At 39.9% G+C, this 16,314-nt stretch overlaps 1 protein-coding gene across 6 annotated transcripts in view; it reads right to left on the bottom strand.

Annotated features, from left to right (window-relative positions):
- The window catches only part of UNC13B (unc-13 homolog B), a 211,783-nt gene that overhangs the window by 43,892 nt on the left and 151,577 nt on the right, over positions 1-16,314 (bottom strand). For all 6 annotated transcript variants that reach the window (XM_068666536.1, XM_068666537.1, XM_068666538.1 and 3 more), the window contains 6 exons: positions 14,520-14,670; positions 13,505-13,573; positions 10,937-11,026; positions 9,428-9,562; positions 8,501-8,634; positions 7,471-7,556 (listed from right to left, as the gene is read on the bottom strand). In XM_068666536.1, the coding sequence (XP_068522637.1) occupies positions 7,471-7,556; positions 8,501-8,634; positions 9,428-9,562; positions 10,937-11,026; positions 13,505-13,573; positions 14,520-14,670 (665 nt within the window). The remainder of the gene's footprint in view (positions 1-7,470; positions 7,557-8,500; positions 8,635-9,427; positions 9,563-10,936; positions 11,027-13,504; positions 13,574-14,519; positions 14,671-16,314) is intronic.

The raw sequence follows: 16,314 nt of genomic DNA, 5'->3' as shown, positions 1-16,314 counted from the left end.
TGTGAAGACCGAGAAACAGTAGATTGAGGTCAGTGGTCACTGGAGCAACTTTGATATCATCTTTACCTGCAACCAAATTCTCAATGATGCAAGTAGAGTTGTAGGAATAGCCTTTTCCTTTCCTGTACCACAGAAAAGGTAACATGTAGACAGAAATATTCCATTTCACATCCCAAATAAGGCAACAAATTGTTCTCTGGTATCATAAAGAGCTCCCAGGATGGTCATAGCATGATATTTCATTTCTATGCATCCTGCTGAGAGCTTGCGCAGACAGCTTCTCACCACCAGCTTGGTCTCAAGTAGTTACCATTATTTTACATTACACTTCACATACAGGTTACCTTCCTGCAACAAACGCATTTGAATCCTGTCTACACAACCCAAAAGAGTTTATTTGCTCTTAAGCAGCATGTGGACTGCCTGCACTTGCACATTACTGTGCATGAAAAGCACCATCACTATGTGTATGGCAGGTTAGCAAGTCAACTGCTAAGGCCTTTAGCACGTAAGAAACTACACAAGAGCTGGAGCGTCCTCTGATCCCAGTTAGGAGAAATTAAATCAGTTTCCCTTCTGAAAGAGAAGTGCCTTGCTACTATGTACTGTCTTCCTGAGTGCAGTCCACTGAAGCAACCCACATATAACCTAGGTGAGCTGAGCCTCTTCCTCTTGCCAGTTCATGTTATGTCTATGCACCGAGGTTATGTCTGGACAATGCAGTTCTTCCCTGTGTAAAGCACATACCTCCACAATGCGACCCTTTTCATGCACACTTTCACTGCTAAAGCACTTGCCATACTCAGACCTACATTTTGCAGAAATCATCTGCTTGGACTACCTCTCTCCTTTCTCTCCCACAGGAAACAAACATATGCTTCACATCTTTGCTCTCAAGGACCTTCACAGCCTCTATCCTCACTACCATCTTTCAGCTGTTGACTCCCACCCCTGATCAGCCCACAATTCCCATTTTTAACATACTTGTTAAGTTTCCCAAAAGCACCCCCAGGCTTCCTCCATGTCACCCCTCACGTACTTACAGACAGCTTTTTGTGTGGGTACACAATAAAACTCTTTAAGGACATAACTGCTAATATGTGCAAACAGGATGTAACTACGTTAAAAATTGTAAGTCTCTCAACTTCTAATGGCTTTAATCTAGTACCTTGGTGCAAGTATCCAGTAAGTGGGTAAGAATATGTGAACAATACATGCTAAAGACATTTATCATCAGAGCACATGCTTTAATGATATATCATGGTTACAGCTTCCTAAGCAGCTACCTGACAGACAAGCTTACAATATTTTCATGTAAATGTGAATTCTTGCAGCTATTTCAAAACATTAAAAAAAACTTTCACATTTCTTTTGAAGCTTCAGTAACATGCACAAGAAGAAAGGCCAAATAAATTATGAATTATCCAACTGAAAATACAAAAAAAAAAAAGAACTTCTCATGCATAATTACTCTACAAGCCTTGTCAACTCCCGAAGCAATGGAAGACTCCAGTGAGTTGACTGCAAACCCCTTTAACAGCACAACACAGATTTCTTTCTAATTCTTCTGATTCACTTTTAGCAGATCCATACGGATACAATCTCAAAGAAAAAAGGAAAAAAGAAATCTATCCTTTGTTTAAAAGAAATTAAAACGTGCAATATCTGAGATGTATAAACCCCAGGAAAGATGATTCAATGGACAAAGTATTTTACATGTGCTACTACTTCACACATACTGTGATCTATTACTCTCCACAGTGAATTTGCTTTTATTGGAAGCTGAGGAAAGTACATTCATGTTTTTCCTCAAAAAATCTAACATTCTTTTTGAGCACTAAGGAAGTATGTCCCTAATTTGGTGTCTGAACTGCTGATCTCCCTGTAGAGCAACTGCAATAGAAAATGCTAAGTCCTCTCTGCAAATGTAAAACTGGAAACAAGCAAAGCAATAACCATACCCACGCTTAACTCCCTCTGCAAGGGTGAGGAAATCAATGGACAATTAAAACTTCATTAACTTTGATACGTGCAAGGTCTGTTCTGCATGGTGAAAGAGCTGCTCCTGCAGAGGGAGGAGGGTCTGACTCAGAGGCTGGCTGCACACCATGATGAAGGCATGGCTTCATCCAAAAGTCAATCTCCCCCCAAAACTAGGGAACCACCACCTTCCTAAGTGCCACTTACACTGAAGCCAGCAGCCCCCGTGATTGAAGTATAAATCAAATCACCACTGTGTGAAAGGGTGGATATGTAGCTTTAATCACTCAGGACAAAACAACAGATTCACTGTGACGTGCTTTACAGCACTTAGGTCAGAATCTCGTAGGGAGTCTTTGAGCCCTGTTTTTTAATGTCATGCACATGACAAGCCAAGTTGGCCATCAGTAATTCTTTTCTGAAATTCTCCTAGCCTTGATGTTAGCTGTCAAAACATGACTGTGTGAATGTAACAGTGGTGGATGTAACAGCAGCAATGTATAAACGTTGTAGGTAAAAAAAAAAAAAAGTTAAAAGGACTCAAATCACATCTATTTCAATTAAGCAGTGCACTAGAAACAATTAATTCAATCCTTTTCCTGAGGTAGGATATTCAAAACACTACTAAGCAGCAGAGAAGGAAGATGCAAAGCTACCACAGAAGCAGAAGCCTATGGACTGCTGCTACCTATCCACCTACGCAGTAGAGGCTTGACAACAAGGGGACAAAACTACAGAAAAAAATTAAAAGAAAACGGAGCTCTTACCACCATAAAAGAGAACTTTACGTATGCGAAAGAAAGGTGGGGCTAGTGATAGAAAAGACAAAAGTGAACTATAACATCTCAAACATGCTGGAGCACAAAGAAAGCTGACAAAGCCCAAAACCTACTCAACCCCAACAGCTTACAATATCCATCTTCCCCTCTTCAATGGTCTCCATATGGTTTTGATCACCTCTCTTTGGAAAGGGAAAGTTTAAGAGCACTTGAAGACAACACGAAAACATGTGAACTTTCTAAAATTTCACTTACACCTTTCACCCAGTGCAACCTGCGTTTCAGACCCCCAGATTGAAACATAATTTAGAAAAAAAATAAAGTGAGGAGCATAGGAGCCATCACTCTTAACACATTTCTTTTCTGCTGACTTTTAAAGAGCTATGTGGCAGCAACAGTGAAACTGCACAGATATTTTGCAGGACCTGCTGGTATTTTACCTTCAAAAGACCACAGAGTTCTGTAATTCTCTTACATTTCCTCAGCAGATTTCATCTCCAAACAGTCTTCTCCGGAGAAGAGCTTTTAGGGTCACTGAGGCCATATTATTAAGGTATTAATAGGGAACTGCTTCCTAGCAGCATGCTTTTCAGTGTCACGGCCAGTTCTATTTTTGAATCAGAGAACAGGACTTCCACCACATCCTTAATCCATAGGCCAGCAGTCTGCCCTCTGTGGATTTTTTTTCCCCGATCATCAACCTACTTTCCCTGTGTTAATTTCTAGCAAATAATGATGAATTCTTGCAAAGAAACTCTAATAGGTACTGAGTCTGTTGAAGTGTTAATACTTTCAGACAGCTGGCATCTGTGTGTGCATTTAATCCCCCTCCCCTCATTATAAGTGAGATTGTGGCAGTATGATTTATTTCAATCCTGCCTGCCAAGGCTACTCAGTCTCTCTTCCTATCAGTTATTAACACCAATGTGTCCAAAATAAGATGAAATAGTGTTAGTAAGGATGATATCAATTTTCTATTACTGTCATTTAATGGTTTCCTCATAGAGGAAGAGCAAAATCCTTCTTTGCTTGGGAAATTGGTGCTTTCTGGGTCACAGAGGCTTCACAGAGGACGGTGAGAAAACTAGTTAACTCCAGTTTAGTTTCATCTTCCAGCCCAAAGTAGGTTCACATGGAGGCTATCCAGATGTCGAGCACCAGTCAGCACCCCAGACGTGGAGTTAACGACAAGGCTTGGAAAAAAACACACTCTACCCTATTACAGGGTAGTGTGATCTTACCAGCCAAATCTGGGACACAAAAACTTCTCTTTCTGATCTGCTTTACCCTCGGGCTGATGGGGAACAAGGGATACTCATGAATGCCTCCCTCTGTACTGCCTTCACCAGTGAGGATGGAAGGGACAGGTCTGCTGTTCACAGTGCCCTGAGCTGTCACTCCTTTTTGGGGGGAGGAAAAACAAAACAGACCTGGTAGATCCTAGAGCTCCTGCTGTGTCTCAGCATCTGAGTCTCCTTAGGGGAGATGATGACTTTGCTTTTGCTGAAAACAGGTGCCCTTCTCACAAGACTACATATTTAGTGATAGAGATGCACAGAACAGTAGAGAGTAGTGCAGTGCACCACTCCTGTACATTAGCATTTCTACATTGCTATGCATGGACTGCTCAGTGCACAGGAGGTGAGCTCCAGCTGGGAGAGGCATAGTTAGCTGCCACTGGCAGGGAAAAAGGAGAACTACTTGTGTAGCCAGGTGCTGCTCTGCAGCTCAGAGAAGTGATTTCCCCCCTGAGCCTTGCACCTCCCTCTCACTGGTTGCAGATCAACCAGGCCTATGCTCCCTCTACACTAAAGCTATTGCATGACATTTAAGTTGGAAGCAAATTTACTGACACTACAGAATAAAAGGGCCACAGATCCCCAGTGTCATCCCAGCCAGGAGGGAAAGAATAATGCCACACATGAACTTGGAGTTCTGACCTTAGCAGTTAGTCCCTTGGATGTTATCAGCAGCCTAATGCCTGTGACCCAACAAAGGGGCTCTCACCCAGAGCTGCTCAGCATATTGGGTACCATCAAAAAACAATTAGATATACTCATCAGAACAGGATTCTCTTAAGCTGCACATAACCTCCATTTCTGCAGCAGTAGTACAGTCTTCTGAGTCTTTGCAGATCTGCTCATCACTGGCATAAAACTACAGGACACTAACGCTAACATTAGCAACTACATCCAAAGTACTAAAACTACAGGTGCTGAACGTCTTTGCCTACTTAAAACTATATACTCTACCAAAAAGCACAAACTTACCACTTGGTGAGGTGAATGAGCTCATGTTATCCAGAACTTAGGAACAGAACACAAGGGAAAACACCATTAATAAAGTTAGGAGCAGGTATTATATTCTGGGTTCATGTGCATGTATCTCCACAAAACAGATCAGCTTTTGTTGCAGAGAGCACCTGAGGCATGCAGATGTCAGAACATACCAGAAGTGTGCCCAGGGACTACTCCACAAACTGGCAAAGACAGGAATTTAAAACTCTTGATGCAGTTAAACTGGTAGAGAAATTAGTGACTCAGACTGAAAAATGACAGAGACAAGAGTTGATGACAGCAAATCTAATCATCATCCTTCACATCACTTAATCTGTTTCCTTTAATCCCTTTTCCTCCTTTTTGTTTAAAAAAAAAAAAAAAAAAGCAGTGAGCTAATTCAATCATGTATTGAAAATACATGTGTTGAAGTCCATAACTGAATTATTGTAGAGCTTGTTCTAAAGGTTATGTTCATAAGTTTCTGGAGAGCGAAACAGTGAGAAAACATGCTCAACTCAAATGGAATTCTGCACCCTGAGGATTTTCTTGAATATATATTTGGAAGAGACGCACACCTCAGCAGACTCTATCATTGTTCAATCCTCCTGCAGGACTTGCATAGCTACGGTAGAAACATACACACGCACCCCACGCAGTTTTTCAGCTTTTGTTCAAAATGTAAAACCTTTCCCATCCATCAGATGCCTTTATGTCAACCCTTCTCACCAAAAACACTCTGAGGAGGGATGCTCTTTGAACAACTATTTGCTATGCACTGATGAACTCACACGTGGAAACATTACATCAATCCCTGTTCAAAGAAGCTCACAACTGACCAGAAGTGTATCAGAAAAAGGTAGAGTAAGCCCAGATGCACAAGGGAAGACAAAATCACCGGGAAGGTCTAAAGGGGACAAGGTATGAGATGTGAGCAGAGAAAACCTGGGAGGCAGAGTTAACCTTGGCACTGGCAACCAAATAAAGCCATTCAAAACGGAAAAAAAACTGTCAGGTTCATGCAATCAGTATTTTTTTTTTTGCAGATGCATTTTAGACGCAATGGGGTAAGGGATTCTTAGGAAAAAAAGGCAGCAACTAGATCTGGAGAGCTGCAGTTCTCGTGGCTGGTAGGAAAGGAGTTAAATAGGGCACTTTCAACACCTAGAAGTGCAAAATGAATTCCTGTGGGTGAGTGTACAGGGCTAAATAAGAACAAAATGGAAAGGGGAGCCTAAAGGGTTTGCAGGAACAAATGGTTTCTAGAGAAAGCGAACATGAAGTAAGCATAGTTGCCTTCTTTCTAACACGAGCCAGCAGTGCCAGACACTACAAAAGAGACACTTTGATGCAGTAGGTCTTGGCCCCTTTCTTTCTAATGACTTGTTCTTACATCAACACGATCTCACAAGAGGAAGACACTGGGGTACAAGCGTGTATCAAAAGTTCCTAACACCAAAAAGAATACTTTTCATCTAGATCTGCATCCTGCTAAACTCAAGCCTAGAGCTTGCAAAAGGTGTCCCCACAGCACATTGACAGAGACTAAGAAATAGATGGAGTCAATCTGCTTTACCTACAGAGAAACTCCATGTTTTGGTGTTGTTTTTTTTTTTAGCGGTCTGAAATAAGAGTCTAACTTGACCAGGTTTGGGAATATGAACTACAGCTAGCATGCTGTAAGCACCACTAAACACTTTTGTTTTCTTAGACTGTCACCTTAGGGATGATTATAAACACTTGGGCAAAATATTGAGAAAACAACTGCTACCACAGTTGCAGAGAGAGTGGGAGCTGGATACTTTCTGAACCTTGTAAGAAGCAGTCTGTACTCTGCAAATAAATTTATAGGTCAAAAAACAAATTCAGAAATTGTAATGAACTCTTAGAAGAGTGGCAGAATTTCCTTCTGGGAGTTTGTTGGGCTCATGCCTACCCTGTGTTCAGAAACAGTAAAATTCCTCTTTTACTCTGAGCCTGGTGGAATTATGCCAGGACTCATTTAAAATGAAGTTGTCTGCAGCAGGATTTATTCTAGCACCACATTTCCACCAACAGCATAAACAGTTTACACTGTATCACCCAGGGACACGAGTGTACACCTGCTGCTCTAGGCTTTTCTGCCATTGTACACTGCAGAAAGAAGATGCTGCTGATCTTAGCCATCATAGCTTCAGTCCAAAGTGAAATTCTAGTTTCAAAGCAGCTGGGACAACAATAAATAGCTTGCAATGCAGCCTGACACAAGGTCTAGAGACCATGTCATGCAGTTTTCAGTCGCAATTCTCATCCACATCTGTCCATAAAAAAACACATTAGAAATCCCTGCTCCAAACAGTGGTGCTACTAATGTATTTAAGCCTCAGTTATACTGAATAGATTGAGACCTAGAGGTCAGCAGCAAGTCAGCTGGCAGCAGTGAGAAATTCTCTTACCTTCCATGGCATATTTCATATCCTGGGCAAAAAGACTCCACATCACCTCCGCGCTGATCTTACCAACAGCAAGCTCCTGAGGAAACCTGAGGGGACATTTCAGAGAGGCTTTGGCATTTATCCAAGCAAAGGGTCCCTCTATACTCAGTACTGAACTAATCTACAAGCTGAAAATCTCAACATTACAGATACTTCCTTCACCCAAAGAAATGACCAGCTAGATTTTGGAGATCATGGCCTCAAATGTATGGCAAAGATTAAGCAGACTGAAAACAGCTTTGCTGTTGAGATTCATTTTAACTCACATCCGCCCTGGATATCTCCCCTAGAACAGACATATACAGTAATTTGGAGAATGTGATCCCAATGCACCTTGCATCTTTTTCACTTTCTTGTTCTATTTCAGCTTTTTTTTTTCTTTTTTCTTTTGTTTTCTCTATGATTACTAGGCTGATGGGTGAGCAGTAATCATGTGTTAATGTCATGTTAGATCAATGATCATAATCTAACCGCTTGGGTATAGATACCTTCACAGCTACCTCCCTCTCTTCTGCCCTGTTCGATGGCTGGAAGAATGTTGGAAGTTAAACACCCCAGACTCAGCTTTGTTTGCAGTGTTGAGCCAACCCCACCCAATGCAATTTCCCAGTGCAGCACAGAACACCGTGTTCCTAAATAACGAAGTAAGGTACTGTCACCATGGCACCATTGTGTGCATTACTGTGCATCCAAAAAAAAAATAACAAAAGAACTCTCACCCCATTTTCACGTGCCTCCCTGAGTTCAGGATTGTAATAATCAGGGTGTTTGTGCTCGAACGCCATCGTAACTGAACCTTTTGAAACTCTTCCATCCCAATCAAAAAGAGTTATTTATATAGACAGAGACAAATAAGACAGAAAGACAGACAGACAAGATAAGTACTTCTATAAATACACAAATGACAGAAGAGATAGAAAGCAGTTTAACAAATAAAGCAGAGCACACAGAGAGACAAGTATTAACCATAAAGGACATGGAAGATTCTTACTGATTCAGTACTGGAGAATAAGAATTCTTGTCCTCTTCTATGATGGAAACTATTAAAGTGATGAGTTTTGGCCAAAAATCCAAGTTTCTGATACTGGGACCCTGTTCCTCAGGAGGAAGATCCTGATTTTTGTTCTGTGAAAGAAGCCATTGGAAAACCAGTGTAAATTTAAAGGGTAAAGAAAAAGCTGACAAACGGAGATCATGTTGCTCCTTACAAACTTCAAACAGTAATTACCTGAGAGGACTTTCTTCTGAAGAGTTTACATTACGTCTACTGGCAACTTGCTTCATCTAATATGAAACAAGGTAACTTGCCAAATCATGCTGTTTACTGGTGGCTAATCCCCCTTTATTGGCATTTACCATGACGCTAGCAGGTCAGGCTTCAGGAAACCTCCTGAGACATCATTTGCTCTAAGCTCGTTCCAAATACTTGCACTTTAAGCACTTGAGTTGATGACTATTTCTGTGTTGACACATTCTGTATGCATTACCACGGAGTGGGAGCTCTCATGGATTTGGAAAGAGTTTGTGTCTGAAGGTAGATCCTAAGCCCAGTGCAGTATACAGAGTGCCAGAACTGAAGACAAAACCTCACTGCTTGAGGCTTATCAAAGCTAGTCTCCTTGATCAGCCTACTTAGTTTTTGCTCACTCGAAGTTGCATCAAAGTTTCCATTCAGAAATATCTGCTCAGGAAATAAAGTAGCTGAGACTAGGAAAACAAACTGTAGTGTGATTACTGTAAAACATTTATCATCTTCTACTTACTCATTAGTGCTCGTTAATTGATTACAAGTTTTGTGTGTTCAGAAGAGAACAAGTCAAAATTTTATTTACGTTGGCTTTTTATGTCAATTAATATTCGCGTAATTATCTTAGTAAAATCATAAACTTTCATTTTTGCCTACTTATTAGCTACTCACAGGATCTGTCTGGTACTCGCGACTGTACAGCTCATGACAGTTGTTGAAAATGTACTCATAGGTGGAGTTGAGGCAAGCTTTTACACAGTCCTTCACTACCTGGCTGGCTCGAGGTGGACTCTGCAGCTCTTGAACCTGCACAGAGACAGGAAGAATAGCTCAAGTACTGTTCATAAACCAAACCAGGAAAGAACAAGTCACCTGTTTGGAACTACCCAGGAATCAGCAAATCTGTTTTCAGCAACTTGTGATGTAAGTGACCTGAAAACATCTGCAACTCCACTCAGTCTCTTTGGCTTCCTCTCCAGGTATAAACTAGGAGTGACAACACTTATGTCCCTTCAGGATCACTTAGAACGTAAGAGAGATTTTGACATGTAAAGGAAAAATCTCCCAAATAAATAAATCACACAGATTAATGTCTGATTAATCTGAGCCAAGCCCATGCAGTTTCTGCTAAATTTATAGGATTTTGCTATAAAGCCAGTGAACAATCTTTTTATCCACTGGAAGAACATGCAACGGGCCATCAGAGGACATTACATCTAATCTGGAAAGTCTTGTTGAAGACCAGACACTTGTGTGCTTTTAAATACAGTAAGTTTTATGACATCTTCCTTCACCAGCATTACTGAATATAAATCACATTAGAATTCATAGCAACATGCCCGTTGATAGGCCTTCCCCTCTTGTAACAACAGTTTTTTTAATTATTTCATTGTTACATTGTTTTAGAAAAATACCACAGGTTACCACAACAGATAATTGGGCATCACTCCATGAAACTATACTCTGAGACAATTTTATTATCACTACCTCTATAATTTTCAGAGTATTTCTATAAACCAAACTTTTAATGCAGACATACTGTCTGAATGAAGACTGTATTTTGAATGTTCTAAAATACTATTTACTAAAGGATTTAAGATCAGAATTTTAAGCTCTTCCTCAAATAACTCAAATGAAAATCTTGGTTTGTTTTTGATAAGATTAAAAACTGCTATAACACTAGTTAAAACAATGGGTTAAAAAATCAAGCGTTAAAAATAATCTCATTACATGTTGCCGGAACAATAAATGTAATGATAGAACTTGCATATCAGCATGCAGAACAACTCTCCTGGATCTCTTCTTACAGATACTATCCAATTTCAGTATCTTACCCTGCAAGAAAGACATTTTAAAATATTTACTAGATAAAAGATGGTGAAGAGATGGTTACGACTGATAAATGCTGTAGACAGTTTTACAGGAAAAACTTCCTCCTGCCCCTCTCCAATTTTTTTTGGTGTGTGTGCACACCATATTTATGACTGAAGAACCCCAGGGGAAAAACAGCTTTCATCTTCATGAAGCAAAATACAGTGAATACATGCATGGTCAGCAGACAACCTTCATTTTCCTTACATATCTAAAGCACGCTGGCATATAATAGTTTAAGAATTGGAAAAAAAAATCTTGGAGCAGGAACTGAGGATGTCCCATTCCCATCCCCATCCATTACACTACCTTCATCCTGAAAAAAGTAATGCTGGTCAGCAAATCTACTGTAGACTTCAGGTCCTGTAGCCGTTCACGACTGCTGGCTGGGAAGTTATTCTGTTGACAAAAAAGCGAAATCCTGTTGGAAAGCACAGTCAGATCCATGCAAAGCTTCAAGCACGTTCTAAATAAGGAAAGTGTCTTGGAAACATTTTCTGCTCGAGAAGCGTATACCAGTCAAAACAATGCTCAGTAAATATGGCCTTTTTGCTGAAGGAGCTCATATGTTTGCTTAATTAAATAGCTTCTCATATGAACATGAAGTCTGTGGATGCCAGGACACGGACAAACCCCAGCAGCAGGAGAACTTTCCTTGGCTGTAGAAGGAGCTGGCAATGAGCAACAGCCTCACCACCATCAGCCCTAAGTGCTGCCTGAGGTTGCGTGCACAGGTCCTTCCCTTTCTGCACTTAATGAGTGCTTTTTGTCTTTTCTGAGACAGCAAAAGGTGTGGTATACTTGAAACCTCTGCAGAGAAACAAACTGGGTTGAGAAGAGGAAATGAACTCTTCTTCACTGTCAGAATTCATCATAACCACTCAGTCCCCTCTCAGATTCAATCCACCAAGGGAAGCATTTATCCTCCAGTGCCTCTTTTGCTCTCATGTACTCATTTTACATACTATCCCCAGCACCTTGCTGTCTGTAACTGTTGTTTCCCCTTCTGGTCTCTGGGTTCCACTGAAATCAGAAGTCTGACTGTTCTTTCCAGATGCTGGTACAAAAGTGTGAGTGAGTGAGTTTGTGTCTTTGTCTCCTTCTGGCACTGAGGGCATTTACCAAAAATCAAGATTTAAACACAAAATGTTAGATGAATGTTGGGGAATGAACACATGTTCTTGATAAGGACATGATCTTGATAATCAATATTATTATACTTATATAATCCTGATGATAATAATCATAATACTGAATAATCCTGATAATAATCAGGAAAATATAGTATTATCTATATTGAATACCTATAATATTATCTATCTGTGTTTATGTCAGCTAGGAATGAACCAAGAGAAAAGAGCTACTGACGTGCATACAGAATAACTTCACTTGTTCGCAAAAAACTTTTCAAAATAATTATGCAGAGTGTGACTTCAAGCTGCTCTTGAGATGTTCCTACCTCTTCTCCCCAAAGCCCATCAACCTGCCCTGGAGAGAAAACACCGGTTCAACACTTTCTTTTTCACAAATCTAGCGTTGATTTTCCTTGTTTATTGATTGTTTTAAGTGCTTCCAAATAGCTTGAATCAACACAGGGGTGAGGGACTTAACGCAGATAATTTAAACTGCAAAATGTCATATCCTCTCTTGAAAGCTGGAAGCTGAAATACCTTTTCCTTTCAGAACTTAACCTGTCCTCCCAGGGTCTTAAAATAATCACTAAGAGGACTCAGACAGCTCCAGACATTTGCTGTCTAAATACACTGCCAATTCAAAAACATCAAAATTGTTGAAAGTGCACAAATCTTTCCTGGTCTTTTACCAAAGATCTTAATTGGTTGTCCAAAGTTTACTTGCATTAGCCACCTCAAAGCAGCTTTTATTGAAGACCAAACAAATAAAAGGCATCAAAAGTACAGCTTCCTGTTGCCATACCCTGATAATTTTCCCTCTGCTGCTCAGTGCTCTCTTTGCACCTTGTCTTTTAGGATCGCTCATTACACAACATTCCTTTTATCTTCTTTTGTGCCTTGCCCTTTCTGTCCTTTTGCTTGTCTTCCTAATGCACTTCTCTTATTAGTCTACTCACATTCCCCTTTTCTGTATGCTTTACTGTCTTCCAGATAAATGTACCACCCAGAACAGAATCTGCTTTTTAATATATAAATAAAAATCAAAGCTCACATTTTGCCATCATATTTCAAATTTTCAATGAATTAGTCACTACTTAAAATAAAGGACTTGAAAAAAAAAGAAAAAAAAAAAAAAAAGCCCAGTAACAGACTTGTTATTAAGATTATGTTGACTCTGGAGTAGCAAAGAAAGGAACTAGAGGGCCTAAGAAGCCTGGAGGATTAATGTAAAACATCTGAAACTTATTCCTTCCCCAGTGTGGTGAAGTGTGTGTGTGTGAGGGTTGTGGGTGTGGGTGGGAAGGGTCTTCAAACTGAAGACACATCTTATAGATACAGAGTCAGGGATAGTGATTCGAGTCTGCCAGACCTGAAATAAGTGACAACATGGCTGGGGGTCCTCTCAAAGATTTCTCTCACAAAGAAGAACAAGTCTGTTTTCCCTTTGTACAAGATACCTGAAGTAGTAGATAATAATTCAAACAAATTAATCCAATCAGTTTGCATTCCTGGGAGAATATCTGAGATAAGCATAGTTCACAATTCTCAGATTACTTTAGAAGCCTTGAGGAAGTTACATTGGAAGAAAGAATGTGGTTTAAATTCTACCCACGAGGAAAAACAAAATATAATTCCATAAGAGACAAAGTAACCAAAAACTCAGAGACATGAGAAAAATCCAAACAGTGTGTTTCCGCTCTGCCTATCACAAATGCCTGAAAAGATTTTGTTTATTCCCACTCACCCTGTACATTGAGAGATCAATCCGAAGTGAATTATGAAGCTGGTCCAGAAGCTTCACGAATCGTTCTTTCTATTGAGCAAAAAACGTATCACATATCACTGTCCAATCCATGTTCACAGTAAGATGCAGAATATCAGAGAACTAGTGACAGATCTCTAATCTAAACCAATAAATCCAGGAGAGTGGGAGGAAGCAATACTGACACATTGTTTTGTGTATTTATTCTTATACTGTAATTACTTCTGAAGTTTGTGTAACATTAGAAGTAGAAGAAAAACATTCCTTTATCACTCTGAAATAGAAGTAGAACAAAACCCTTCTGATTTCTGCTAACAGTTTGTACCAGCTGTATGCTTAAGAGAAAATATTTATTCAGAAATGAGTAAGGGAACAGTCAGAAAAGGGTCGAATTTGGAACAATGATACAGCTCCAAGATCTTATGTATCAATTCAATGACAAGCACTGCAGAGTTCTTGTTGCCATTTTCTTGAGGTCTCTCAGCTAGATTCTGGCTTGGCTTTGTGAAAAGACTCCTCCCTCAATGTACATATTTCTCAGTCTAGCAAAGGAGCTTGAGCTATTCTAGGTACTTTTCCAGAATGCTCAACTCCAACACGTTATATGGAAAACAATTGAACCATTAGTGGGACAGACTTTTTATTTCCCTTTAAGCAGTTGCTGTTTTTAAAAACAAAATTCTGAAACCATCAGATTACACGGTATATTTTATCAACAGCATCAACATGCAGAATGTAATACAATTCTCTAATTTCCATACCATCTGTGCTCCAGTGCAATTTGAACATGAAGACTAAACATCACAATATGCATCACACTGATTAATATCTAAAATGTGTGATGATGACAATAAACTCTGCTTTGTCTAGTCTAGAAGGGCTCAATAGCTTCCAACTTCTCATGGATATAATCTTCCTTAAACAGAGCAACTTATTTATTGACAGGCAGAAATACCATAGGCAAAATAGAGAAATCCAGTTGTATCACCAAACATACCCCAAAATTGGAGGCTGAAAAGCGGTCCGAAGCAGACACATTTGTGGAGGCAGTTGTGTGCGCGTAGTAAGCATTGATATTGGCAAGTAAGGTGCTCATCACAGCTGGCACACCTGGGCACATGTATTTGGAGGAGAGACATGCAAAATGCCTGCAAAAGGAAAGTTCAGTATAGTCATTTTGGACTCTTCTATGTAGTGCTTCTTGACATGCCTATGGTTTCCACAACACAACTCAGCCAAGTTTCCTACCCCTTTAATAGCCACCCTGCTCTAGGTAGCAACCTCAACAGGCACAAGTTTTGTTTTCTCCCTTTTAGTAAATCCCCAGCATTTTGTTTCCAGTTTTTCACAAAAGATGACATCTAAACAATACATATGTTAGGAAAAAAAGAGAAAAAAAAAAAAAAGAGAAAAATCATTTTTACTACATTTCTTTCCACAGCATGAAAGAGCTTTTCAACCCAACAATATGTTGCCAATAGCTTGTGACATAGGTAATACTCTGGGTTCTGATGCCAAGTCCAAGAGCCAAGCCTGGCACACAGAAATCTATATAATTTACTGCTACTTGAGGCAGCCACAGGTTCTGAGGTGACATAAGGCAGCAGCGATTGCAAAGCATTCAAGCACAGCAAGATCACACACTATTATTTCTGTGCTGCACTGAAAAGTGACTCCTTAGGGCTAACCCTTCCAGCCTGCAGGAAGCATGCATGCTCATTTGCTTTTTCCTATTTAACTGCTCTCATTAAAGTGCAAGAAACCATCCTGCAGGAAATCTCAAAATTATGCCAGAAGCATTCAGGCTTGTGAAATGATTAAACAATCAAAGATAATCTGTTAGACATAAGGGGAAAAAATAATCAGAGCTTAAGAGGTCTGATATTACGAGACCTGGCAAGTCAAGTTCATTCCAACAGACGGGAGAACTTGGCAATTTTTAAGCAGTCCTTTCATACAAGAACCCTCACTGAATTCCCAAACTAAACTTGGGAACTATCTTCTAAATGTACTTTTCTCCCCAAGGGACTCAGACATTAGCTTCTGTGTTCATTAACCTACAAATAATTATAACCAAAAAAGCCACAGTGAGACAATTTCACAGAAACACACAAATCAATATTTCAGATAAACATGATAGCTATGCCCCAATGTTAACTTGGTGGCTACATGATATAAATTGTTCTTTTAAGCACTCATGTAAACGACAGACACATAAAATGGGTTTGTCTAATTGAAGAAGAGAAAGTGTAAGGCGTGGGGATCTCATCAAAGTCCGCACTACTTAAATAGAGAGGGGGGGGATCATCAAGAGGACTGAGCCAGGCAAAAATCCTTTCAGAAGGATGAAAAATAGAACAACAATATGTAGCAGTTACAGGATAGGAAATTCCACACCAGATTTTCTAACTTGGATTTCAACCTGGAATTTCTTCTCCAAAATAATACAACCCAAGAGCAGGAGCCCAGAGAAATGGTGGATCTCCCTCCTCAGAGATTTTCAAGTAACTGAGAGGCTCTAAGCAGTCTTGTCCAACTTCCAAGTTAGCCTTGCTATGAGCCAGGACTAGACCTCCGGAAGTACCTTCCAATTGCTTTCCATCTTGACTTAAATTAGCAGGCAGAAAAAAGTGTTCACAAGGTGACAATAATCATATCTCATCAGAGGACTGAAACACCCAAAGCTTTCAGGTTCATAAGTGAACATTTTCACGTTAGTCTGCTGTATTTAATATTATGTTTAAAATAAGAAATGAGCTAACCATAGCATTACTAGTTCTTAAGCAGAATGG

Source organism: Anas acuta, chromosome Z (genome assembly GCF_963932015.1).
Source record: "Anas acuta chromosome Z, bAnaAcu1.1, whole genome shotgun sequence".
Taxonomy (NCBI): domain Eukaryota; kingdom Metazoa; phylum Chordata; class Aves; order Anseriformes; family Anatidae; genus Anas; species Anas acuta.
This window is presented reverse-complemented; position numbering and strand designations above follow the sequence as displayed.